At 43.5% G+C, this 27,894-nt stretch overlaps 1 protein-coding gene across 1 annotated transcript in view; it reads left to right on the forward strand.

The window, feature by feature from the left end:
- RB1 (RB transcriptional corepressor 1) overlaps window positions 1–27,894 on the forward strand; it is a 1,127,793-nt gene that overhangs the window by 894,257 nt on the left and 205,642 nt on the right. The window contains exon 21 of the mRNA XM_053708021.1: window positions 9,883–10,001. Within this exon, the coding sequence (XP_053563996.1) occupies window positions 9,883–10,001 (119 nt within the window). The remainder of the gene's footprint in view (window positions 1–9,882; window positions 10,002–27,894) is intronic.

Below are 27,894 nucleotides of genomic sequence, written 5' to 3' on the forward strand. Positions count from 1 at the left end.
CAATCACTGGATGCCTCAGGAGTGAGGCAGTCCAGTAATGCACAAAAAAGTTGTCCATGGTCATATGATCACTGTAACTGGGCATCAAAAATGACAGGATATTCTAACAAAGGCTTGTCTTGGCCCCTCCCCTTTTATCCCAGTGAACACATAAAGTGTAACATGTATTTAACCCCTTAAGGACAAGGCAATTTTTCAATTTCTTTCCCTTAAGAACCAGGGCTATTTTTACATTTCTGTGGTGTTTGTTTATAGCTGTAATTTTCCCCTTACTCATTTACTGTACCCACACATAATATATACATTTCTCGCCATTAAATGGACTTTCTAAAGATACCATTATTTTCATCATATCTTATAATTTACTATAAATTTTTGAGCCCCAAAATCTGTTGCACATCTACAACCACCAAAAAACATTCATGCTAAATCGTTTCCAAATTTGTTCCTGAGTTTAGAAATACCCAATGTTTACATGTTCTTTGCTTTTTTTTGCAAGTAATAAGGGCAATCAATACAAGTAGCACTTTGCTATTTCCAAATCATTTTTCTCTTGTAAGGTGTATCCAGTCCACGGATCATCCATTACTTGTGGTATATTCTCCTTCCCAACAGGAAGTTGCAAGAGGACACCCACAGCAGAGCTGCTATATAGCTCCTCCCCTAACTGCCATATCCAGTCATTCTCTTGCAACTCTCAACAAAGCTGGAGGTAGTAAGAGGAGAGTGGTAAAATATAGTTAGTTTTTTATTCAATCAAAAGTTTGTTGTTTTCAAATAGTACCGGAGTTGTACTATTTTCTCCAACATTGGTGTGTCCGGTCCACGGCGTCATCCTTACTTGTGGGAATATCTCTTCCCCAACAGGAAATGGCAAAGAGTCCCAGCAAAAGCTGGCCACATAGTCCCTCCTAGGCTCCGCCCACCCCAGTCATTCTCTTTGCCGTTGCACAGGCAACATCTCCACGGAGATGGTTAAGAGTATGTGGTGTTTAGTTGTAGTTTTTTATTCTACTATCAAGAGTTTGTTATTTTAAAATAGTGCTGGTATGTACTATTTACTCTGAAACAGAAAAAGATGAAGAGTTCTGTTTGTGAGAGGAAGATGATTTTAGCTGCAGTAACTAAAATCGTTTGCTGTTTCCACATAGGACTGTTGAGATGAAGTAACTTCAGTTGGGGGAAACAGTTAGCAGACTTTTCTGCTTAAGGTATGACTAGCCATATTTCTAACAAGACTGTGTAATGCTGGAAGGCTGTCATTTTCCCCTCATGGGGACCGGTAAGCCATGTTTCTTAGTCTCAAACAGAATAAAGGGCTTAATATTGGCTATAAAACTGGTAGACACTTTTATGGGCAAAATCGATTGCTTTATTTGAGCATTTTATACATGTTTATGTTTGAAATTCATACTTATAAGCTTGGGGAACGTTTTTTAACGTCAGGCACTGAGTTAGACACCTTTCCAGTCAGGAAGGGCCTTCCCAGTTGTAGGCTGAGCCTCATTTTCGCGCCATTACTGCGCACTTACTTTTGAGAGCAAGACATGCAGATGCATGTGTGTGGATCTGAAAGTAGTTGGAAAGGTTGCTAGAAGGCTTCATTTGGTATCGTATTCCCCCCTGGGTTTGGTAAAGTCGCAGCAAAGGCTGTAGCTGGGACTGTAGAGGGGTTAAAACTGTAACCGGCTCCGGTTTCTTTATTTTAAGGGTTAAAGCTCTGAAATTTGGTGTGCAATACTTTTAATGCTTTAAGACACTGTGGTGAAAATTTGGTAAATTTTGAACAATTCCTTCATACTTTTTCACATATTCAGTAATAAAGTGTGCACTGTTTAAAATTTAAAGAGACAGTAACGTTTTTGTTTTAAAACGGTTTTTGTACTTTATTGACAAGTTTAAGCCTGTTTAACATGTCTGTACCTTCAGATAAGCTATGTTCTATATGTATGAAAGTCAATGTGTCTCCCCCTTCAAAATTGTGTGATAATTGTGCCATAGCGTCCAAACAAAGTAAGGACAGTACTGCCACAGATAGTAAAGTTGCCCAAGATGATTCATCAGATGAAGGGAGTAGACATAGTTCTACATCATCTCCTTCTGTGTCTATGCCAGTTTTGCCCACGCAGGAGGCCCCTAGTACTTCTAGCGCGCCAATGCTTATTACTATGCAACAGTTGACGGCAGTAATGGATAACTCCATAGCAAATATTTTATCCAAAATGCCTGCATATCAGAGAAAGCGCGATTGCTCTGTTTTAAACACTGAAGAGCAGGAGGGCGCTGATGATAATTGCTCTGTCATACCCTCACACCAATCTGAAGGGGCCATGAGGGAGGTTTTGTCAGATGGGGAAATTTCAGATTCAGGAAAAATTTCTCAACAGGCTGAACCTGATGTTGTGACATTTTAAATTTAAATTAGAGCATCTCCGCGCACTGCTTTAGGAGGTGTTGTCTACTCTGGATGATTGTGACAACCTGGTCATTCCAGAAAAATTATGCAAGATGGACAAGTTCCTAGAGGTTCCGGTGCACCCCAACGCTTTTCCTATACCCAAGCGGGTGGCGGACATAGTGAATAAGGAGTGGGAGAAGCCCGGCATACCTTTTGTCCCCCCTCCTATATTTAAGAAATTATTTCCTATGGTCGACCCCAGAAAGGACTTATGGCAGTCAGTCCCTAAGGTCGAGGGGGCAGTTTCTACTCTAAACAAGCGTACTACTATCCCTATCGAGGATAATTGTGCTTTCAAAGATCCTATGGATAAAAAATTGCAGGGTTTGCTTAAAAAGATTTTTGTACAGCAAGGTTACCTCCTGTAACCCATTTCGTGCATTGTTCCTGTCACTACAGCAGCGTGGTTCTGGTTCGAGGAACTAGAAAAGTCGCTCAGTAGAGAGACTCCGTATGAGGAGGTTATGGACAGAGTTCACGAACTCAAGTTGGCTAATTCTTTTATTTTAGATGCCGCTTTGCAATTAGCTAGATTAGCGGCGAAAAATTCAGGGTTTGCAATTGTGGCGCGCAGAGCGCTTTGGCTAAAGTCTTGGTCAGCGGATGTATCTTCCAAGACAAAATTGCTTAATATCCCCTTCAAGGGAAAAACTCTCTTTGGGCCAGAATTGAAAGAGATTATCTCAGACATCACTGGGGGAAAGGGCCACGCCCTCCCACAAGATAGGCCTTTCAAAGCCAAGAATAAGTCTAATTTTCGTTCCTTTTGCAATTTCAGGAATGGACCGGCCTCTAATTCCGCATCCTCTAAACAAGAGGGTAATGCTTCACAAACCAAACCAGCCTGGAAACCGATGCAAGGCTGGAACAAGGGTAAGCAGGCCAAGAAGCCTGCTGCTGCTAACAAAACAGCATGGAGTAGACCCCGATCCGGGACCAGATCTAGTAGGGGGCAGACTCTCTCTCTTTGCTCAGGCTTGGGCAAGAGATGTTCAGGATCCCTGGGCACTAGAAATAGTCTCTCAGGGTTATCTTCTGGAATTCAAGGAACTACCCCCAAGGGGAAGGTTCCACATGTCTAACTTATCCTCAAACCAAATAAAGAAACAGGCATTCTTACATTGTGTAGAAGACCTGTTAAAAATGGGAGTGATACACCCAGTTCCAACGGCGGAACAGAGAATGGGATTTTACTCAAATCTGTTTGTAGTTCCCAAAAAAAGAGGGAACTTTCAGACCAATTCTGGATTTAAAGATCCTAAACAAATTTCTCAGGGTTCCAGCGTTCAAAATGGAAACCATTCGAACGATTCTACCTACAATCCAGGAAGGTCAATTTATGACTACCGTGGATCTAAAGGATGCGTATATATATATTCCTATCCACAAGGATCATCATCAGTTCCTAAGGTTCGCCTTTCTGGACAAACATTACCAGTTTGTGGCCCTCCCATTCGGGTTAGCCACTGCTCCAAGGATTTTCACAAAGGTACTCGGGTCCCTTCTAGCGGTCCTAAGACCAAGGGGCATTGCAGTAGTACCTTACTTGGACGACATTCTGATACAAGCGTCGTCTCTCTCAAAGGCAAAGGCTCACACAGACATCGTTCTGGCCTTTCTCAGATCTCACGGATGGAAGGTAAACATAGAAAAAAGTTCCCTGTCTCCGTCGACAAGAATTCCTTTCTTGGGAACAATAATAGATTCTTTAGAAATGAGGATTTTCCTGACAGAAGTCAGAAAGTCAAAACTTCTAAACGCTTGTCAAGTTCTTCATTCTATTCCACGTCCTTCCGTAGCTCAGTGCATGGAAGTGGTAGGGTTGATGGTTGCAGCAATGGACATAGTTCCTTTTGCGCAAATTCATCTAAGACTATTACAACTGTGCATGCTGAAACAGTGGAATGGGGACTATACAGACTTGTCTCCAGTGATTCAAGTAGATCAGAAGACCAGAGACTCACTCCGTTGGTGGCTAACCCTGGACCACCTGTCCCAGGGAATGAGCTTCCACAGACCAGAGTGGGTCATCGTCACGACTGACGCCAGTCTAGCAGGCTGGGGCGCGGTCTGGGAATCCCTGAAAGCTCAGGGACTATGGTCTCGGGAAGAGTCTCTTCTCCCGATAAACATTCTGGAACTGAGAGCGATATTCAATGCTCTCAGGGCTTGGCCTCAACTAGCAAAGGCCAGATTTATAAGATTCCAATCAGACAACATGACGACTGTTGCTTATATCAATCATCAGGGGGGAACAAGGAGTTCCCTGGCGATGAGAGAAGTGACCAAAATAATAGAATGGGCGGAGGATCACTCCTGCCACCTATCTGCGATCCACATCCCAGGAGTGGAAAACTGGGAGGCGGATTATCTGAGTCGTCAGACATTCCATCCGGGGGAGTGGGAACTTCACCCGGAGATCTTTGCCCAATTAACTCAATTATGGGGCATTCCAGACATGGATCTGATGGCGTCTCGTCAGAACTTCAAGGTTCCTTGCTACGGGTCCAGATCCAGGGATCCCAAGGCGATTCTAGTGGATGCACTAGTAGCGCCTTGGACCTTCAACCTAGCCTATGTGTTTCCACCGTTTCCTCTCATTCCCAGGCTGGTAGCCAGGATCAAGCAGGAGAGGGCCTCAGTGATCTTGATAGCTCCTGCGTGGCCACGCAGGACTTGGTATGCAGACCTGGTGAATATGTCATCGGTTCCACCATGGAAGCTACCTTTGAGACAGGATCTTCTTGTACAGGGTCCATTCGAACATCCAAATCTGGTCTCCCTCCAGCTGACGGCTTGGAAATTGAACGCTTGATTCTATCAAAGCGTGGGTTTTCAGATTCTGTGATAGATACTCTGGTTCAAGCCAGAAAACCGGTAACTAGAAAAATTTACCATAAAATATGGAAAAGATATTCCTGCTGGTGTGAATCCAAGGGATTCTTATGGAATAAGATCAAAATTCCTAAGATCCTTTCCTTTCTACAAGAAGGTTTGGATAAAGGATTATCAGCGAGTTCTCTAAAGGGACAGATTTCTGCTTTATCTGTCTTGTTACACAAACGACTGGCAGCTGTGCCAGATGTTCAAGCATTTGTTCAGGCTCTGGTTAGGATCAAGCCTGTTTACAGACCTTTGACTCCTCCCTGGAGTTTAAATCTAGTTCTTTCAGTTCTCCAAGGGGTTCCGTTTGAACCTTTACATTCCATAGATATTAAGTTGTTATCTTGGAAAGTTTTGTTTTTGGTTGCTATTTCTTCTGCTAGAAGAGTTTCTGAGTTATCTGCTCTGCAGTGTTCTCCACCCTATCTGGTGTTCCATTCAGATAAGGTTGTTTTGCGTACTAAGCCTGGTTTTCTTCCAAAAGTTGTTTCCAACAAAAATATTAACCAGGAGATAGTTGTACCTTCTTTGTGTCCGAATCCAGTTTCAAAGAAGGAACGTTTGTTACACAATTTAGACGTAGTCCGTGCTCTAAAATTCTATTTAGAAGCTACAAAAGAGTTCAGACAAACATCTTCTCTGTTTGTCGTCTATTCTGGTAAAAGGAGAAGTCAAAAAGCGACTTCTACCTCTCTTTCCTTTTGGCTTAAAAGCATCATCCGATTGGCTTACGAGACTGCCGGACGGCAGCCTCCTGAAAGAATCACAGCTCACTCTACTAGGGCTGTGGCTTCCACATGGGCCTTCAAGAACGATGCTTCTGTTGATCAGATATGTAAGGCAGCGACTTGGTCTTCACTGCACACTTTTGCCAAATTTTACAAATTTGATACTTTTGCTTCTTCGGAGGCTATTTTTGGGAGAAAGGTTTTGCAAGCCGTGGTGCCTTCTGTTTAGGTAACCTGATTTGCTCCCTCCCTTCATCCGTGTCCTAAAGCTTTGGTATTGGTTCCCACAAGTAAGGATGACACCATGGACCGGACACACCAATGTTGGAGAAAACAGAATTTATGCTTACCTGATAAATTACTTTCTCCAACGGTGTGTCCGGTCCACGGCCCGCCCTGGTTTTTTAATCAGGTTTTGATGAATTATTTTCTCTAACTACAGTCACCACGGCACCCTATAGTTTCTCCTGTTTTTTCCTCCTGTCCGTCGGTCGAATGACTGGGGTGGGCGGAGCCTAGGAGGGACTATGTGGCCAGCTTTTGCTGGGACTCTTTGCCATTTCCTGTTGGGGAAGAGATATTCCCACAAGTAAGGATGACGCCGTGGACCGGACACACCGTTGGAGAAAGTAATTTATCAGGTAAGCATAAATTCTGTTTTATCTCAGGCAGTATTTAGAAGAAGAATCTGCCTGCGTTTTCTATGATCTTAGCAGCCTGTAACTAAGATCCACTGCTGTTCTCACATATGTCTGAGGAGTGAGGTAACTTCAGAGAGAGAATGGCGTGTAGGTTATCCTGCTATGAGGTATGTGCAGTTTTAAGTTTTTCTAGGGACTAGAAAATGCTGCTGATACCGGATTAATGTAAGTTAAGCCTAAATACAGTGATTTAATAGCGACTTGTATCAGGCTTACTATCAGAGATATATACGCTTATAAAATGGCAATATAAAACGTTTGGTGGCATGTTTAATCGTTTTTATAAATGCTTTGGTGATAAAACTTTATTGGGGCCATGGCTGGCTTGATTTTTGCCTAGAAACAGTTTCCTGAGGCTTTCCACTGTTGTAGTATGAGTGGGAGGGGCCTATTTTAGCGCTTTTTTGCGCAGTTAAAATTACAGACAGAGACATTCAGCTTCCCTCAGCAGTCCCCTGCATGCTATAGGACATCTCAGAAGGTCTCTAAAGGCTTCAAAAGTCGTTTATTGAGGAAAGTAGGGCCACAGCTGTGCTGTGGCAGTTGTGACTGTTTAAAAAACGTTTATTTCAGGGTTTTTTATCTGTTTTTTGCATTAAGGGGTTAATCATCCATTTGCAAGTGGGTGCAATGCTCTGCTAACCTATTACATACACTGTAAAAAATTTGTTTGATTTACTGCCTTTTTTCACTGTTTTTTTAAAGGCACAGTACCGTTTTTTATATTTGCTTGTTAACTTGATTTAAAGTGTTTTCCAAGCTTGCTAGTCTCATTGCTAGTCTGTACAAACATGTCTGACATAGAGGAAACTCCTTGTTCATTATGTTTAAAAGCCATGGTGGAACCCCATATGAGAATGTGTACTAAATGTATTGATTTCACTTTAAACAATAAAGATCAGCTTTTGTCTTTAAAAGATTTATCACCAGAGGATTCTGACGAGGGGGAAGTTATGCCGACTAACTCTCCCCACGTGTCAGATCCTTTGACTCCCGCTCAAGGGACTCACGCTCAAATGGCGCCAAGTACATCAAGGACGCCCATAGCGATTACTTTACAAGACATGGCGGCAGTTGCACAACTTGGATGTGGTTCGTGCTTTGAAGTTTTATCTGCAAGCAACCAAAGATTTCCGTCAAACGTCTTCTTTGTTTGTTGTCTATTCTGGAAAGCGTAGAGGTCAAAAGGCTACAGCTACCTCTTTCCTTTTGGCTGAAAAGCATCATCCGTTTAGCATATGAGACTGCTGGACAGCAGCCTCCCGACAGGATTACAGCTCACTCTACTAGAGCAGTAGCTTCCACATGGGCTTTTAAAAATGATGCTTATGTTGAACAAATTTGTAAGGCTGCGACTTGGTCTTCGCTTCATACCATACCTTTTCCAAATTTTACAAATTTGATACTTTTGCTTCTTCAGAGGCTATTTTTGGGAGAAAGGTTCTGCAAGCAGTGGTGCCTTCCGTTTAGGTTCCTGTCTTGTCCCTCCCTTCATCCGTGTCCTAAAGCTTTGGTATTGGTATCCCACAAGTAAGGATGAAACAGTGGACTCGGTACATCTTGCAAAAGATAACAGAATTTATGCTTACCTGATAAATTTATTTCTTTTGCGATGTACCGAGTCCACGGCCCGCCCTGTCTATTCAAGACAGATAGTATTTTTTATTGAAAACTTCAGTCACCTCTGCACCTTATAGTTTCTCCTTTTTCTTCCTAAGCCTTCGGTCGTATGACTGGGGGGTGGAGTTAAGGGGGGAGCTATATAGACAGCTCTGCTGTGGGTGCTCTCTTTGCCACTTCCTGTAAGGAAGGATAATATCCCACAAGTAAGGATGAAACTGTGGACTCGGTACATCGCAAAAGAAAGAAATTTATCAGGTAAGCAAAAATTCTGTTTGTTTTGTTTTTTTTTAAATTAGAAAGATATAACATATTGTTAAAGGAGACAGCAAGTGAATATTAAAGTGACAGTCATGTCCAAAATAAACTTTCATGATTCAAACAGGGCATGCAATTTTAAACAACTTTCCAATTTACTTTTATCAATAATTTTGCTTTGTTCTCTTGGTATTCTCAGTTGAAAGCAAAACCTAGGTAGGCTCATATGCTAATTTAGTTCATGTGTGTCATATAAATAACATTGAGCTCACACACGTGAAGTTACCTAGGAGTCAGCACTAATTGGCTAAATGCAAGTCTGTCAAAAGAACTGAAATAAGGGGGCAGTCTGCAGAGGCTTAGAAGTTAATCATAGAGGTAAAAAGTGTATTAATATAACTGGGCAATGGGTAATAAAGGGAGTATCTATCTTTTTAAACAACAACAATTCTGGTGTTGACTGTCCCTTTAAACTCTGTTTTTCTTTCTTTCTCTTTTGCACTCTTTTTCTTTGTCATAAGCATATGACATAGTAAGGTGCAGCGCTTATGTTGGGTATGCACTTACCATATAATATACCAGCAACTACATTGTATTGGCCACGTTATAAAGCCAGATTGTGATTATTGTTATAAATTGGTTGATGATGTGAAATGAACATATGAAGATTTTATGGAATCATGATTTACTGTTATTAGAAATATTAATTATAAAACACTAAAACTGAATGGATTGCATTTACATGTAAAGGGTAATTAAACACCTTTTGAATATGTTTAGATATTCATAGTAAAACAACTTTGCAATAAACTTTCATTATTTAATTTGCCCGCTTTTCATGTAATTTAGCTCTGAAAATTGTGGCTTTTTAACTCTCAGAGCTGGAAAGGCACATTGCAGAAGTATCAAGGCTAACCCTGCTATATATTCCCTAATACCTGCAATAATGCATAATGAGCATGGCTAGTCTTATCTGCAGACTTAAGCCCAGATTGGCTCCTCCAAATAAGGCTGGGGGGGGGGGGAGTTTGATTATTGAAAAATGATTGCAGTAAATGAATGCTAATTTGTTTGTTTTTAGAAAAAAAAAAAAGTAAACTTGGCTAATATCTAATTATATAACAAAACAGAAATGTCTTGTAATTACACAGTGTACTGTTTACTGTTCCTTTCATAACTTTTTTTCATGCATAATATGCACTATAATAATCATACATGTTGGGTTTTTGTTCAGGATTCTCCACTATTTGATCTCATCAAGCAAACTCGAGATCGTGACGGATCAGTTGAGCATCCGGAACTGGCTAGTACACTTCACCAGCCGTTACAGCACAATCACACTGCTGCAGATCTGTAAGTACAATGGGTGACATCCTGTCAAGATATGCTCCATGATAAGCACGTCTGTTATAGCAACACTGGAACAAGCAGAGTGGTTGTAGAAACAATTTAACTTGTATCCTATTTTATTGTATGCTTCATTAGAGTGTTTCTGTGAAATTGCTTTGCATGTGCATATTTTAGTACATTTCTATATGTGTTCACATTTTTACTGTAGAATGCTCACAAAATTGTTAAAGGGACAGTCTAATGCATACTGTTTGATAGGGCATGTTATTTCTCAATTTCTGCAAGGGCTTAAACATATAGTTGTTGTCACACTCAGGAGCCACAAATATTGCCACTCCCAAGCAGAAAAACGCCAGTGACTAACCTCGACATGTGACTACCGCTCACAATCACAGCTCCCAAGCAGAATTTTACCTGCATTTTTTTTCTCCTGTGCCTACAGCTCTCTTTAAAGCTATTCTCTTATTTTAACCATTCAAAACTGATGGTAAGAGAAGCTCTTCGTCTTCACACTGGGAGCTGCCATCTTGGAATTGAAGTATTCTTGTACCCTGTGACACATTCACAGATCAGTGATATTGTTGTCTTCTTGACAAGACGTATAATGCACTTCAGTTTAGTGAGCACAATACAGAGCTGTATGTTTCTCCAACATTGGTGTGTCCGGTCCACGGCGTCATCCATTACTTGTGGGAAATGTTCTCCCCCACAGGGAAAGGCAAGGAGAGCACACAGCAAGAGCTGTCCATATAGCTCCCCCTCTGGCTCTGCCCCCCAGTCATTCTCCTTGCCGCTCTGAACAAGTAACATCTTTTTGGGCCGGAATTGAAGGAAATTATTTCAGACATCACTGGGGGTAAGGGCCATGCCCTCCCACAGGATAGGCCTTTTAAGGCTAAGAACAAGTCTATTTTTCGTTCCTTTCGCAATTTCAGGAACGGACCGGCTAATAACTTCACTGCCGCTAGACAAGAAGGTAACGCGGCCCAGCCCAAACCCGCTTGGAAGCCCATGCAAGGCTGGAACAAGGGTAAACAAAACAAGAAACCTGCTGCTGCTACCAAGACAGCATGAAGGGGTAGCCGGATCTGGTAGGGGGCAGACTATCTCTCTTCGCTCAGGCTTGGGCAAGAGATGTTCTGGATCCCTGGGCACTAGAGATAGTTTCCAAGGGATACCTGTTAGAATTCAAGGGACTTCCTCCAAAGGGAAGGTTCCACCTGTCTCGCTTATCTTCAGACCAGATAAAGAAACAGGCATTCTTACATTGTGTAAGAGACCTATCAAAGATGGGAGTGATAAACCCAGTCCCCTCCGGGGAACAAGGTCTAGGGTTTTACTCAAACCTGTTTGTGGTTCCCAAAAAAGAGGGAACTTTCAGGCCAATTCTGGATTTAAAGATATTAAACGTTAAAAGTTCCTCAGAGTTCCATCCTTCAAGATGGAAACCATTCGGACAATCTTACCAACAATCCAGCAGGGTCAATTTTTGACTACCGTGGATCTGAAGGATGCGTATCTGCATATACCAATCCACAAATCTCATCATCATTTCCTGAGGTTCGCCTTTCTGGACAAACAATACCAGTTTGTGGCTCTTCCATTCGGTTTAGCCACCGCTCCCAGAATTTTCACAAAGGTGCTAGGGTCCCTTCTAGCGGTCCTAAGACCGAGGGGCATCGCTGTAGCACCTTATCTAGACGACATCCTAATCCAAGCGTCTCTTTCCAAAGCGAGGGCTCATACAGACATTGTGTTGGCTTTTCTCAGATCTCACGGGTGGAAAGTGAACATAGAAAAAAGTTCACTGTCACCGTCCACAAGGGTTCCTTTTCTGGCAACAATAATAGATTCTGTGGAAATGAAGATCTTTCTCACAGACGTCAGAAAGACAAAGCTTCTAAAAGCTTGTCGAGTTCTTCACTCTATTCCTCAACCCTCCATAGCTCAATGCATGGAAGTAATAGGACTAATGGTCGCAGCAATGGATGTGGTTCCTTTTGCTCGAATTCATCTAAGACCATTACAGCTGTGCATGCTCAATCAGTGGAATGGGGACTATACAGACTTGTCTCCCCAAATTCAAGTAGACCAGGTAACCAGGGACTCACTTCTCTGGTGGTTGACCCAGGATCACCTGTCTCAGGGAATGAGTTTCCGCAGACCGGAGTGGGTCATCGTCACGACCGACGCCAGCCTCTTGGGGTGGGGCGCGGTCTGGGACTCTCTGAAAGCTCAGGGCCTATGGTCGCGGGAAGAGTCGCTTCTCCCGATTAAACATTTTGGAACTAAGAGCTATATTCAATGCGCTCCTGGCTTGGCCTCAGCTAGCGGAAGCCAGGTTCATAAGATTTCAGTTGGACAACATAACGACTGTTGCGTACATCAATCATCAGGGGGGAACAAAGAGTTCCCTAGCGATGAAGGAAGTAACCAAGATAATCCAATGGGCAGAGAATCACTCCTGCCATCTATCTGCTATTCACATCCCAGGAGTAGACAACTGGGAGGCGGACTATTTGAGTCGTCAGACTTTCCATCCGGGGGAGTGGGAACTCCATCCGGAGGTCTTTGCTCAGTTAACCCAATTATGGGGCATTCCAGACATGGATCTAATGGCGTCCCGTCAGAACTTCAAGATTCCTTGCTACGGGTCCAGATCCAGGGATCCCAAGGCGACTCTAGTGGATGCATTAGTGGCGCCTTGGTCGTTCAACCTAGCATATGTGTTTCCACCGTTTCCTCTCCTCCCCAGGCTCATAGCCAGGATCAAACAGGAGAAGGCCTCTGTGATTCTGATAGCTCCTGCGTGGCCACGCAGGACTTGGTATGCAGACCTGGTGAATATGTCATCGGCTCCACCATGGAAGCTACCTTTGAGACAGGACCTTCTAGTACAAGGTCCATTCGAACATCCCAATCTAGTTTCTCTGCAGCTGACTGCTTGGAAATTGAACGCTTGATTTTATCCAAGCGTGGGTTTTCAAATTCTGTGATTGATACTCTGGTCCAAGCCAGAAAACCTGTGACTAGAAGGATTTACCATAAAATATGGAAAAAATATATCTGTTGGTGTGAATCCAAAGGATTCTCCTGGAGTAAGATTAAAATTCCAAAGATTCTCTCCTTTCTCCAAGAAGGTTTGGATAAAGGATTATCAGCTAGTTCTCTAAAAGGACAGATTTCTGCATTATCCGTCTTGTTGCACAAACGACTGGCAGCTTTGCCAGATGTACAAGCTTTTGTTCAGGCTTTGGTTAGAATCAAGCCTGTTTACAGACCCATGACTCCTCCTTGGAGTCTAAATTTAGTTCTTTCAGTTCTTCAAGGGGTTCCGTTTGAACCTTTACATTCCATAGATATTAAGTTACTATCTTTGAAAGTTCTGTTTTTGGTTGCTATTTCTTCTGCTAGAAGAGTTTCTGAATTATCTGCTTTGCAGTGTGATCCACCCTATCCGGTGTTCCATTCAGATAAGGTTGTTTTGCGTACTAAGCCTGGTTTTCTTCCAAAAGTTGTTTCCAATGAGAACATCAACCAGGAAATAGTTGTTCCTTCTTTGTGTCCGAATCCAGTTTCAAAGAAGGAACGTTTATTACACAATTTAGATGTTGTTCGTGCTTTAAAGTTCTATTTAGAAGCAACAAAAGATTTTAGACAAACCTCATCCTTGTTTGTCGTTTACTCTGGTAAGAGGAGAGGTCAAAAAGCTACTGCTACCTCTCTCTCTTTCTGGCTGAAAAGCATTATCTGCTTGGCTTATGAGACTGCCGGACGGCAGCCTCCTGACCGTATCACAGCTCACTCTACTAGGGCTGTGGCTTCCACATGGGCCTATAAGAACGAGGCTTCTGTTGACCAGATATGTAAGGCAGCGACTTGGTCTTCTCTGCACACTTTTGCCAAATTCTACAAATTTGATATTTTTGCTTCTTCGGAGGCTGTTTTTGGGAGAAAGGTTTTGCAAGCCGTGGTGCCTTCTGTTTAGGTAACCTGATTTGCTCCCTCCCTTCATCCGTGTCCTAAAGCTTTGGTATTGGTTCCCACAAGTAATGGATGACGCCGTGGACCGGACACACCAATGTTGGAGAAAACAGAATTTATGCTTACCTGATAAATTACTTTCTCCAACGGTGTGTCCGGTCCACGGCCCGCCCTGGTTTTTTTAAACAGGTTGAAATTTTTTTTCTTTATACACTACAGTCACCACGGCACCCTATAGTTTCTCCTTTTTCTCCTAACTGTCGGTCGAATGACTGGGGGGCGGAGCCAGAGGGGGAGCTATGTGGACAGCTCTTGCTGTGTGCTCTCCTTGCCTTTCCCTGTGGGGGAGAACATTTCCCACAAGTAATGGATGACGCCGTGGACCGGACACACCGTTGGAGAAAGTAATTTATCAGGTAAGCATAAATTCTGTTTTTTACAGTGGCTGCATTTCTGTATATTATTCCTGAGGTCTTTTTATATTTTTTATAAAAAAAATTAAACTGTGTAAAAACTTACTTTCTCCAACATAGGTGTGTCCGGTCCACGGCGTCATCCTTACTTGTGGGATATTCTCTTCCCCAACAGGAAATGGCAAAGAGCCCAGCAAAGCTGGTCACATGATCCCTCCTAGGCTCCGCCTACCCCAGTCATTCTCTTTGCCGTTGTACAGGCAACATCTCCACGGAGATGGCTTAGAGTTTTTTAGTGTTTAACTGTAGTTTTTATTATTCAATCAAGAGTTTGTTATTTTAAAATAGTGCTGGTATGTACTATTTACTCAGAAACAGAAAAGAGATGAAGATTTCTGTTTGTATGAGGAAAATGATTTTAGCAACCGTTACTAAAATCCATGGCTGTTCCACACAGGACTGTTGAGAGGAATTAACTTCAGTTGGGGGAACAGTGAGCAGTCTCTTGCTGCTTGAGGTATGACACATTCTAACAAGACGATGTAATGCTGGAAGCTGTCATTTTCCCTATGGGATCCGGTAAGCCATGTTTATTAAGATAGTAAATAAGGGCTTCACAAGGGCTTATTAAGACTGTAGACTTTTTCTGGGCTAAATCGATTCATTATTAACACATATTTAGCCTTGAGGAATCATTTAATCTGGGTATTTTGATAAGATTATATCGGCAGGCACTTTTTTAGACACCTTATTCTTTAGGGGCTTTCCCAAATCATAGGCAGAGCCTCATTTTCGCGCCGGTGTTGCGCACTTGTTTTTGAGAGGCATGACATGCAGTCGCATGTGTGAGGAGCTCTGATACATAGAAAAGACTTTCTGAAGGCGTCATTTGGTATCGTATTCCCCTTTGGGCTTGGTTGGGTCTCAGCAAAGCAGATACCAGGGACTGTAAAGGGGTTAAAGTTAAAAACGGCTCCGGTTCCGTTATTTTAAGGGTTAAAGCTTCCAAATTTGGTATGCAATACTTTTAAGGCTTTAAGACACTGTGGTGAAATTTTGGTGAATTTTGAACAATTCCTTCATATTTTTTCGCAATTGCAGTAATAAAGTGTGTTCAGTTTAAAATTTAAAGTGACAGTAACGGTTTTATTTTAAAACGTTTTTTGTACTTTGTTATCAAGTTTATGCCTGTTTAACATGTCTGAACTACCAGATAGACTGTGTTCTGAATGTGGGGAAGCCAGAGTTCCTTCTCATTTAAATAAATGTGATTTATGTGACAATGACAATGATGCCCAAGATGATTCCTCAAGTGAGGGGAGTAAGCATGGTACTGCATCATTCCCTCCTTCGTCTACACGAGTCTTGCCCACTCAGGAGGCCCCTAGTACATCTAGCGCGCCAATACTCCTTACTATGCAACAATTAACGGCTGTAATGGATAATTCTGTCAAAAACATTTTAGCCAAAATGCACACTTATCAGCGTAAGCGCGACTGCTCTGTTTTAGATACTGAAGAGCATGACGACGCTGATAATAATGGTTCTGAAGGGCCCCTAAACCAGTCTGATGGGGCCAGGGAGGTTTTGTCTGAGGGAGAAATTACAGATTCAGGGAACATTTCTCAACAAGCTGAACCTGATGTGATTACGTTTAAATTTAAGTTGGAACATCTCCGCGCTCTGCTTAAGGAGGTATTATCCACTCTGGATGATTGTGACAATTTGGTCATCCCAGAGAAGCTATGTAAAATGGACAAGTTCCTAGAGGTCCCGGGGCTCCCAGAAGCTTTTCCTATACCCAAGCGGGTGGCGGACATTGTAAATAAAGAATGGGAAAGGCCCGGTATTCCTTTCGTCCCTCCCCCCATATTTAAAAAATTGTTTCCTATGGTCGACCCCAGAAAGGACTTATGGCAGACAGTCCCCAAGGTCGAGGGAGCGGTTTCCACTTTAAACAAACGCACCACTATACCCATAGAAGATAGTTGTGCTTTCAAAGATCCTATGGATAAAAAATTAGAAGGTTTACTTAAAAAGATGTTTGTTCAGCAGGGTTACCTTCTACAACCAATTTCATGCATTGTCCCTGTCGCTACAGCCGCATGTTTCTGGTTCGATGAGCTGGTAAAGGCGGTCGATAGTGATTCTCCTCCTTATGAGGAGATTATGGACAGAATCAATGCTCTCAAATTGGCTAATTCTTTCACCCTAGACGCCACTTTGCAAGTGGCTAGGTTAGCGGCTAAGAATTCTGGGTTTGCTATTGTGGCGCGCAGAGCGCTTTGGTTGAAATCTTGGTCAGCTGATGCGTCTTCCAAGAACAAGCTACTTAACATTCCTTTCAAGGGGAAAACGCTGTTTGGCCCTGACTTGAAAGAGATTATCTCTGATATCACTGGGGGTAAGGGCCATGCCCTTCCTCAGGATCGGCCTTTCAAGGCCAAAAATAAACCTAATTTTCGTCCCTTTCGTAGAAACGGACCAGCCCAAAGTGCTACGTCCTCTAAGCAAGAGGGTAATACTTCTCAAGCCAAGCAAGCTTGGAGACCAATGCAAGGCTGGAACAAGGGAAAGCAGGCCAAGAAACCTGCCACTACTACCAAGACAGCGTGAAATGTTGGCCCCCGATCCGGGACCGGATCTGGTGGGGGGCAGACTCTCTCTCTTCGCTCAGGCTTGGGCAAGAGATGTTCTGGATCCTTGGACACTAGAAATAGTCTCCCAAGGTTATCTTCTGGACTTCAAGGGGCTTCCCCCAAGGGGGAGGTTCCACAGTTCTCAGTTGTCTTCAGACCACATAAAAAGACAGGCATTCTTACATTGTGTAGAAGACCTGTTAACAATGGGAGTGATTCATCCTGTTCCATTAGGAGAACAAGGGATGGGGTTCTACTCCAATCTGTTCATAGTTCCCAAAAAAGAGGGAACGTTCAGACCAATCTTAGATCTCAAGATCTTAAACAAGTTTCTCAAGGTTCCATCGTTCAGGATGGAAACCATTCGAACAATTCTTCCTTCCATCCAGGAAGGTCAATTCATGACCACGGTGGATTTAAAGGATGCGTATCTACATATTCCTATCCACAAGGAACATCATCGGTTCCTAAGGTTCGCATTCCTGGACAAGCATTACCAGTTCGTGGCGCTTCCTTTCGGATTAGCCACTGCTCCAAGGATTTTCACAAAGGTACTAGGGTCCCTTCTAGCTGTGCTAAGACCAAGGGGCATTGCTGTAGTACCTTACTTGGACGACATTCTGATTCAAGCGTCGTCCCTTCCTCAAGCAAAGGCTCACACGGACATCGTCCTGGCCTTTCTCAGATCTCACGGATGGAAAGTGAACGTGGAAAAGAGTTCTCTATCTCCGTCGACAAGGGTTCCCTTCTTGGGAACAATAATAGACTCCTTAGAAATGAGGATTTTTCTGACAGAGGCCAGAAAAACAAGACTTCTAGACTCTTGTCGGATACTTCATTCCGTTCCTCTTCCTTCCATAGCGCAGTGCATGGAAGTGATAGGTTTGATGGTAGCGGCAATGGACATAGTTCCTTTTGCGCGCATTCATCTAAGACCATTACAACTGTGCATGCTCAGTCAGTGGAATGGGGACTATACAGACTTGTCTCCGAGGATACAAGTAAATCAGAGGACCAGAGACTCACTCCGTTGGTGGCTGTCCCTGGACAACCTGTCACAAGGGATGACCTTCCGCAGACCAGAGTGGGTCATTGTCACGACCGACGCCAGTCTGATGGGCTGGGGCGCGGTCTGGGGATCCCTGAAAGCTCAGGGTCTTTGGTCTCGGGAAGAATCTCTTCTACCGATAAATATTCTGGAACTGAGAGCGATATTCAATGCTCTCAAGGCTTGGCCTCAGCTAGCGAGGGCCAAGTTCATACGGTTTCAATCAGACAACATGACAACTGTTGCGTACATCAACCATCAGGGGGGAACAAGGAGTTCCCTGGCGATGGAAGAAGTGACCAAAATCATTCAATGGGCGGAGTCTCACTCCTGCCACCTGTCTGCAATCCACATCCCAGGAGTGGAAAATTGGGAAGCGGATTTTCTGAGTCGTCAGACATTGCATCCGGGGGAGTGGGAACTCCATCCGGAAATCTTTGTCCAAATCACTCAACTGTGGGGCATTCCAGACATGGATCTGATGGCCTCTCGTCAGAACTTCAAAGTTCCTTGCTACGGGTCCAGATCCAGGGATCCCAAGGCGGCTCTAGTGGATGCACTAGTAGCACCTTGGACCTTCAAACTAGCTTATGTATTCCCGCCGTTTCCTCTCATCCCCAGGCTGGTAGCCAGGATCAATCAGGAGAGGGCGTCGGTGATCTTGATAGCTCCTGCGTGGCCACGCAGGACTTGGTATGCAGATCTGGTGAATATGTCATCGGCTCCACCATGGAAGCTACCTTTGAGACGAGAGCTTCTTGTTCAAGGTCCGTTCGAACATCCGAATCTGGTCTCACTCCAGCTGACTGCTTGGAGATTGAACGCTTGATCTTATCGAAGCGAGGGTTCTCAGATTCTGTTATCGATACTCTTGTTCAGGCCAGAAAGCCTGTAACTAGAAAGATTTACCACAAAATTTGGAAAAAATATATCTGTTGGTGTGAATCTAAAGGATTCCCTTGGGACAAGGTTAAGATTCCTAAGATTCTATCCTTCCTTCAAGAAGGATTGGAAAAAGGATTATCTGCAAGTTCCCTGAAGGGACAGATTTCTGCCTTGTCTGTGTTACTTCACAAAAAGCTGGCAGCTGTGCCAGATGTTCAAGCCTTTGTTCAGGCTCTGGTTAGAATCAAGCCTGTTTACAAACCTTTGACTCCTCCTTGGAGTCTCAACTTAGTTCTTTCAGTTCTTCAGGGGGTTCCGTTTGAACCCTTACATTCCGTTGATATTAAGTTATTATCTTGGAAAGTTTTGTTTTTGGTGGCAATTTCTTCTGCTAGAAGAGTTTCAGAATTATCTGCTCTGCAGTGTTGTCCTCCTTATCTGGTGTTCCATGCAGATAAGGTGGTTTTACGTACTAAACCTGGTTTTCTTCCAAAAGTTGTTTCTAACAAAAACATTAACCAGGAGATTATCGTACCTTCTCTGTGCCCGAAACCAGTTTCAAAGAAGGAACGTTTGTTGCACAATTTGGATGTTGTTCGCGCTCTAAAATTCTATTTAGACGCTACAAAGGATTTTAGACAAACATCTTCCTTGTTTGTTGTTTATTCCGGTAAAAGGAGAGGTCAAAAAGCAACTTCTACCTCTCTCTCTTTTTGGATTAAAAGCATCATCAGATTGGCTTACGAGACTGCCGGACGGCAGCCTCCCGAAAGAATCACAGCTCATTCCACTAGGGCTGTGGCTTCCACATGGGCCTTCAAGAACGAGGCTTCTGTTGATCAGATATGTAGGGCAGCGACTTGGTCTTCACTGCACACTTTTACCAAATTTTACAAGTTTGATACTTTTGCTTCTTCTGAGGCTATTTTTGGGAGAAAGGTTTTGCAAGCCGTGGTGCCTTCCATCTAGGTGACCTGATTTGCTCCCTCCCATCATCCGTGTCCTAAAGCTTTGGTATTGGTTCCCACAAGTAAGGATGACGCCGTGGACCGGACACACCTATGTTGGAGAAAACAGAATTTATGTTTACCTATTAAATTACTTTCTCCAACGGTGTGTCCGGTCCACGGCCCGCCCTGGTTTTTTAATCAGGTCTGATAATTTATTTTCTTTAACTACAGTCACCACGGTATCATATGGTTTCTCCTATGCAAATATTCCTCCTTAACGTCGGTCGAATGACTGGGGTAGGCGGAGCCTAGGAGGGATCATGTGACCAGCTTTGCTGGGCTCTTTGCCATTTCCTGTTGGGGAAGAGAATATCCCACAAGTAAGGATGACGCCGTGGACCGGACACACCGTTGGAGAAAGTAATTTATCAGGTAAACATAAATTCTGTTTTTTAAAAATATACATTTTCTTCTTAAACAGGAAAAGTCCACAGCTGCATTCATTACTTTTGGGAATTCAGAACCTGGCCACCAGGAGGAGGCAAAGACACCCCAGCCAAAGGCTTCAAATACCTCCCCCACTTCCCTCATCCCCCAGTCATTCTTTGCCTTTCGTCACAGGAGGTTGGTAGAGAAGTGTCAGAAGTTCGAGTTAAGTCTCTTATGGAGGGTAGTACTCTTCGAAATGGGACTGGAATTTTAAGTAGTCCTGTCAGCCTCTCAGTGAGAGCATGGATGAAAGTTAAAATCCAGAGATGCAGGGAGAGTTTTTCAGCTAAACCATCCCGACTCATATTAACAGCTCCTTGGCAATCAGCGTTGACTAGTTTCGCTGCCTGCCTTTGTTCACTCAAGTCCATGTCAGAAGCGAGGCTACTACCTGTCACACTTGAAGGGTCCTGTTCTCTGGCGTAGATTCCGGTAAGATGGTTTCTTTTTATTTCATTTTGTCCTTAAAATAAGGAAATCATGGGTTAATATCCCCTAAGGTAAGTTATTCAACGGGGGGCATTAATCATGTTTGTTATATGGTTCTATCTGCTTATGTGTAGTAATACTTTAGGCTCATGGCTTTCGGAACATTAACGGCCTTATCGTAATTTGGCGCAATATTTGGATTTGCAAGCTATTTTATGTCTTTCACGGTGCACCTCGTGACCGGGTGCGGTTACGTTGTTTTTTTACTTCTGTATGCTGACCGTATGGCAACAGAGTCTGCTCGTGGATTGTTCTGTCAACCAGGGCCCGCTGGGCGGGGGATTTCCCGATTCAGTTCAGCCTCCTGGGGAAGCGGGGGGCCTCTGAGGCTTCAGGGGTCCCAACCTTAGGGCCAGAGTCGTTTGTCGATCCAGCAAGGGATAATTTTGCTTTCCTCTATAGGTTGGCACGTCTTCGTGTCCTACTAAGACATGTTTTGGCGTTGCTAGAGGATCCCAGTCCAAGTGGGCCGAGGGATTCATGACCTTAGATGCCGGATGGCAACCTGGATAGATGGTTGGGGATGAAGCTAATCTCCTTGTCGTCGGTTTTTTCTTTAATTTATTTATCGGTTCCATTTCTGAGCTTGGGTGAAGGGGGCCTTCTGATCAGCTGGTCCAGTTGAGCGTAACCTTTTTTCCCTTGGGTGTTCACCCGCGAGTGCTGCCTTACTTTTAATTTAGATCCGGATAGGATATTTGATTTAATTTGTATAAAGCTCATGGCTGATATCACTTTCATTGAGAACATTCTTTCTCTGGAACCGGTACTTGCTATTTTGTGGTCGTATGGGCACTTCCTCGGAAGTTGCGCATTTTGGTTAAGTCAGAGGTTATGTTTCTAGTTCATATTTCTCTTTTAGGTGTATCCAGTCCACGGGTTCATCCATTACTTGTGGGATATTCTCCTTCCCAACAGGAAGTTGCAAAGAGGACACCCACAGCAGAGCTGTCTATATAGCTCCTCCCCTAACCCCCACCTCCAGTCATTCTCTTTGCAACTCTCGACAAGATAGGAAGTATAAAGAGATATGTGGTGATTTAGTGTCGTTTTGCCTTCAATCAAGAGTTTGTTATTTTTAAACGGTACCGGCATTGTACTGTTTTACTCTCAGGCAGAAATTAGAAGAAGAGTTCTGCCTGTTGGTTGATGATCTTAGCGGTTTGTAACTAAGGTCCATTGCTGTTCTCACACATAACTGAAGAGTATGGGATAACTTCAGTTGGGGGAACGGTCTGCTGATTACCTGTTTTGAGGTATGTTCAGTACTTTTATTTCTAGAGAAAGAGATAAGTTCTAGAAAATGCTGAAAGATCCTTGTGTATATTGAGGTAAACTAGATGCAGTGATTTTACAATGACTGGGATCATGCTTACAAAGTGAGGTAATACTCATGTTAATACTCATATTAATTAGTGACAAAACGTTTATATGTTTCACAAATGGGACGTTTTTTTTCTCTGAGGGTGATAAGTCTTTAGTTGGGGCCTAGTTTTCCACATGGCATAGTCAAATACTCCTAGGAGTATTTCCTTAAAGGGACAGTATACACTCATTTTCATATAACTGTATGTAATAGACACTACTATAAAGAATAAGATGCACAGATACTGATATAAAAATCCAGTATAAAACTGTTTAAAAACTTACTTAGAAGCTGTCAGTTTGGCTCTGTTGAAAAGCTAGCTGGAAAGCCCACTGCAAGTGGCAAATAAGACACTCCCCCCCCCCCCCCTTCTTTTGCATATGAAAAGACCATTTACACAAACAGCAGCAAGCTGGAGAAGGTAGCTGACCGTATTCACATAAAACTTTGGGGCTTGGTTAGGAGTCTGAAAATCAGAGCAATGTTATTTAAAAATAAGCAAAACTATACATTTATTTAAAAAAAACAACTTTATGGGCTATATAAATAGATCATCTACAAAACATTTATGCAAAGAAAAAATGAGTGCATAATGTCCCTTTAAGGCCCCTCTGACATCGAGTGCATGGTGGAAGGGGCCTATTTTCACGCTTCTGTTGCGCAGTTTCTTTCAGTCTGAGACATCCAGCTTCCCTAGAGGAGTCCTCTTGAATATGAGGACCACTATAGAGGGCTTATTTCTTCCCTAATCGTATTTGAGGGCAGGTAGGAGCCACAGCAGAGCTGTGGCAGGGTGCTTAACTGTCTTTTACAGGTGGTTGACGTTTTTTAAATCCGGTTTGGGGGCTAAGGGGTTAATCATCCATTTGCAAGTGAGTGCAATGTTGCTTTAGTCCCTTACTCACACTGTAAACATTTCGAAGTCTTTACTACATTTTAACACTGTTTTGCAGTTTAAGTGTTAGTTTTTTTTTCTCTTAAAGGCACAGTACCGTTTTTGTTTAATTGCTGTTTCACATTTATTAAAGTGTTTTCCAAGCTTGCTGGTGTCATTGCTAGTCTGTTAAACATGTCTGACATAGAGGAAACTCCTTGTTCAATATGTTTAGAAGCCATTGTGGAACCCCCTCTTAGAATGTGTACCCAATGTACTGAAGTATCTATAAACTATAAAGACCATATTATGGCTTTTAAAGATTTTTCACCAGAGAATTCTAAGACTGAAAAAAGGGAGGTTATGCCATCTAGCTCTCCCCATGTGTCAGAACCTATAACTCCCGCCCAAGTGACGCCAAGTACATCTAGCACGTCTAATTCTTTTACCTTACAGGACATGGCGGCAGTTATGACTTCTATCCTCACAGAGATATTGTCCAAACTGCTAGGGTTACAAGGAAAGCGAGACAGAAAGCTCTGTATTTGTTCTAGCCCCAGAGCTGACGCTTTAATAACTGTGTCCGATATACCCTCGCTAGGCTCCGAAGCCGGTGCAAGGGAGTTTCTATCTGAGGGTGACATTTCAGATTCAGGGAAGGCTTTACTTCAGTCCAATTCTGAAATGACAGCGTTTAAATTTAAGCTCGAGCACCTCCGCTTATTGCTCAGGGAGGTTTTAGCGACTCTGGATGACTGTGACCCCATTGTGGTTCCAGAGAAATTGTGTAAAATGGACAAATACTTTGCAGTGCCTGTTTACACTGATGTTTTTCCAGTCCCTAAGAGGTTTTCGGAAATTATTACTAAGGAATGGGATAGACCAGGTGTGCCGTTCTCTCCCCCTCCTGCCTTTAAAAAGATGTTTCCCATAGATGTCGCCATACGGGACTCGTGGCAGACGGTCCCTAAAGTGGAGGGAGCTGTTTCTACCCTAGCTAAGCGTACAACTATCCCTGTTGAGGACAGTTGTGCTTTCCTAGATCCTATGGATAAAAAATTGGAGGGTCTCCTTAATAAAAATTTTATTCATCAAGGTTTTATTCTCCAGCATCTTGCATGCATTGCTCCAGTTACTGCTGCAGCGGCTTTTTGGTTCGAGTCTCTTGAGGAGGCTCTACAGGTGGAGACCCCGTTAGATGATATCTTAGACAGGATTAAAGCTCTTAAGTTAGCTAATTCCTTTATTTCTGACGCCGTTTTTCATTTAACCAAACTAACGGCTAAAAATTCAGGTTTTACCATTCTGTCGCGTAGGGCGCTATGGCTTAAGTCCTGGTCAGCAGACGTTACTTCAAAGTCTAAGCTTCTTAACATCCCCTTCAAAGGACAGACCCTATTCAGGCCTGGCCTGAAGGAAATCATTTCTGACATTACTGGAGGAAAAGGTCACACCCTTCCTCAGGATAGATCCAATAAATTAAAGACCAAACAGAATAATTTTCGTTCCTTTCGAAACTTCAAGGGTGGCGCAGCTTTGGCTTCCTCTAATGCAAAACAAGAGGGAAATTTTGCCCAGTCCAAACCAGTCTGGAGACCTAACCAGACTTGGAACAAAGGAAAGCAGGCGAAAAAGCCTGCTGCTGCCTCTAAGACAGCATGAAGGGGTAGCCCCCGATCCGGTACCTGATCTAGTCGGGGGCAGACTTTCTCTCTTCGCCCAGGCTTGGGCAAGAGACGTCCAGGATCCCTGGGCACTAGAGATTGTTTCCCATGGATATCTTCTGGAATTCAAAGGTTCATCTCCAAAGGGGAGATTTCATCTCTCACAACTATCTGCAAACCAGATAAAGAGAGAGGCATTCTTACGTTGCGTTCAAGATCTACTGGTTATGGGAGTGATCCACCCAGTTCCAAGAGAGGAACAGGGGCAGGGTTTCTATTCAAACCTGTTTATAGTTCCCAAAAAAGAGGGAACTTTCAGACCAATCTTGGATCTCAAGATCCTAAACAAATTTCTCAGGGTCCCATCCTTCAAGATGGAGACAATCCGAACCATCCTCCCTATGATCCAGGAGGGTCAATATATGACTACCGTGGACTTAAAGGATGCTTATCTCCACATTCCGATTCACAATGAGCATCATCAGTTTCTCAGGTTCGCCATCCTAGAGAGGCATTACCAATTTGTGGCTTTTCCCTTCGGGTTAGCCACGGCGCCAAGAGTCTTTAGGAAGGTTCTTGGGTCCCTTCTGGCGGTCCTAAGGCATAGCGGTGGCTCCTTACCTAGACGACATTCTGATTCAGGCGTTGACTTTTCAAATCGCCAAGTCCCATACGGACATTGTTCTTGCCTTTCTGAGGTCTCACGGGTGGAAAGTGAACAGAGAAAAGAGTTCTCTTTCTCCTCTCACAAGAGTTTCCTTCCTAGGAACTCTGATAGATTCAGTAGAAATGAAAATTTTTCTGACAGAGGTCAGGATATCAAAGCTTCTAACCTCCTGCCGTGTTCTTCATTCCACTTCTCGGCCGTCAGTGGCTCAGTGTATGGAAATGATCGGCCTAATGGTAGCGGCAATGGACATAGTTCCGTTTGCCCGCCTACATCTCAGACCACTTTAACTTTGCATGCTCAATCAGTGGAATAGGGACTACACAGATTTGTCTCCTCTGTTAAATCTGGATCAAGAGACCAGGGATTCTCTTCTCTGGTAGTTATCTCGGATCCTTCTGTCCAGGGGAATGAGTTTCCGCAGGCCAGAGTGGACTATAGTGACGACAGATGCCAGCCTTCTGGGCTGGGGCGCAGTCTGGAACTCCCTGAAGGCTCAGGGTTCGTGGACTCAGGAGAAAGCCCTCCTTCCGATAAACATTCTGGAGCTCAGAGCGATATTCAATGCTCTTCAGGCTTGGCCTCAGCTAGCTGCGGTCAGATTCATCAGATTTCAGTCGGACAATATCACGACTGTAGCCTATATCAACCATCAGGGTTGAACAAGGAGTCCCCTGGCAATGATGGAGGTTTCCAAGATAATTATATGGGCAGAGGTTCACTCTTGCCATCTCTCAGCTATCCATATCCCAGGAGTAGAGAACTGGGAGGCGGATTTTCTAAGTCGGCAGACTTTTCATCCGGGGGAGTGGGAACTCCATCCGGAGGTATTCACCCAGCTTATTCAACTATGGGGCAAACCAGAACTGGATCTGATGGCGTCTCGTCAGAACGCCAAGCTTCCTTGTTACGGGTCCAGGTCAAGGGATCCCCAGGCAGCACTGATAGATGCTCTAGCAGTGCCCTGGTCCTTTAGCCTGGCTTATGTGTTTCCACCATTTCCTCTCCTCCCTCGTCTGATTGCCAAGTTCAAGCAGGAGAGAGCTTCAGTGATTTTGATAGCACCTGCGTGGCCACGCAGGACTTGGTATGCAGATCTGGTGGACATGTCATCCTTTCCACCATGGACTCTGCTGCTGAGGCAGGACCTTCTACTCCAAGGTCCATTCAAACATCCAAATCTAATTTCTCTGCGTCTGACTGCTTGGAGATTGAACGCTTTTTATCAAAACGTGGTTTCTCCGAGTCGGTTATTGATACCTTGATTCAGGCTCGAAAGCCTGTCACCAGGAAAATCTATCATAAGATATGGTGTAAATATCTTCATTGGTGTGAATCCAAGGGCTACTCATGGAGTAAGGTCAGGATTCCTAGGATTTTATCTTTTCTCCAAGAAGGATTGGGAAGGGGATTATCAGCTAGTTCCTTAAAGGGACAGATCTCTGCTCTGTCTATTATTTTGCACAAGCATCTGGCAGATGTTCCAGACGTTCAGGCTTTTTGTCAGGCTTTAGTTAGAATCAAGCCTGTGTTTAAACCTGTTGCTCCGCCATGGAGTTTAAATTTAGTTCTTAAAGTTCTTCAAGGGGTTCCGTTTGAACCTTTGCATTCCATAGATATCAAGCTTTTATCTTGGAAAGTTCTGTTCTTAGTAGCTATCTCTTCGGCTCGAAGAGTTTCTGAGCTATCTGCCTTACAGTGTGATTCCCCTTATCTGATTTTCCATGCAGATAAGGTAGTTTTGCGTACCAAACCTGGGTTTCTTCCTAAGGTAGTATCTAATAAGAATATCAATCAGGAAATTGTTGTTCCGTCACTGTGTCCTAATCCTTCTTCAAAGAAGGAACGTCTGTTACACAATCTTGACGTGGTTCGTGCTTTGAAGTTTTATTTACAAGCTACTAAGGATTTTCGTCAAACATCTGCATTGTTTGTTGTCTACTCTGGGAGGAGGAGAGGCCAAAAGGCTTCGGCAACTTCTCTTTCTTTTTGGCTGAGAAGCATAATCCGGTTAGCTTATGAGACTGCTGGCCAGCAGCCTCCTGAAAGAATTACAGCTCATTCTACTAGAGCGGTAGCTTCCACTTGGGCTTTTAAACATGAGGCCTCTGTTGAACAGATTTGTAAGGCGGCGACTTGGTCTTCCCTTCATACTTTTTCTAAATTCTACAAATGTGATACTTTTGCTTCCTCTGAGGCTATTTTTGGGAGAAAGGTCTTGCAGGCAGTGGTGCCTTCGTTTAAGTTCCTGCCTTATCCCTCCCTTCATCCGTGTCCTAAAGCTTTGGTATTGGTATCCCACAAGTAATGGATGAACCCGTGGACTGGATACACCTTACAAGAGAAACAAAATTTATGCTTACCTGATAAATTTCTTTCTCTTGTGGTGTATCCAGTCCACGGCCCGTCCTGTCACTTTAAGGCAGGT

Source organism: Bombina bombina, chromosome 3 (assembly GCF_027579735.1).
Source record: "Bombina bombina isolate aBomBom1 chromosome 3, aBomBom1.pri, whole genome shotgun sequence".
Taxonomy (NCBI): domain Eukaryota; kingdom Metazoa; phylum Chordata; class Amphibia; order Anura; family Bombinatoridae; genus Bombina; species Bombina bombina.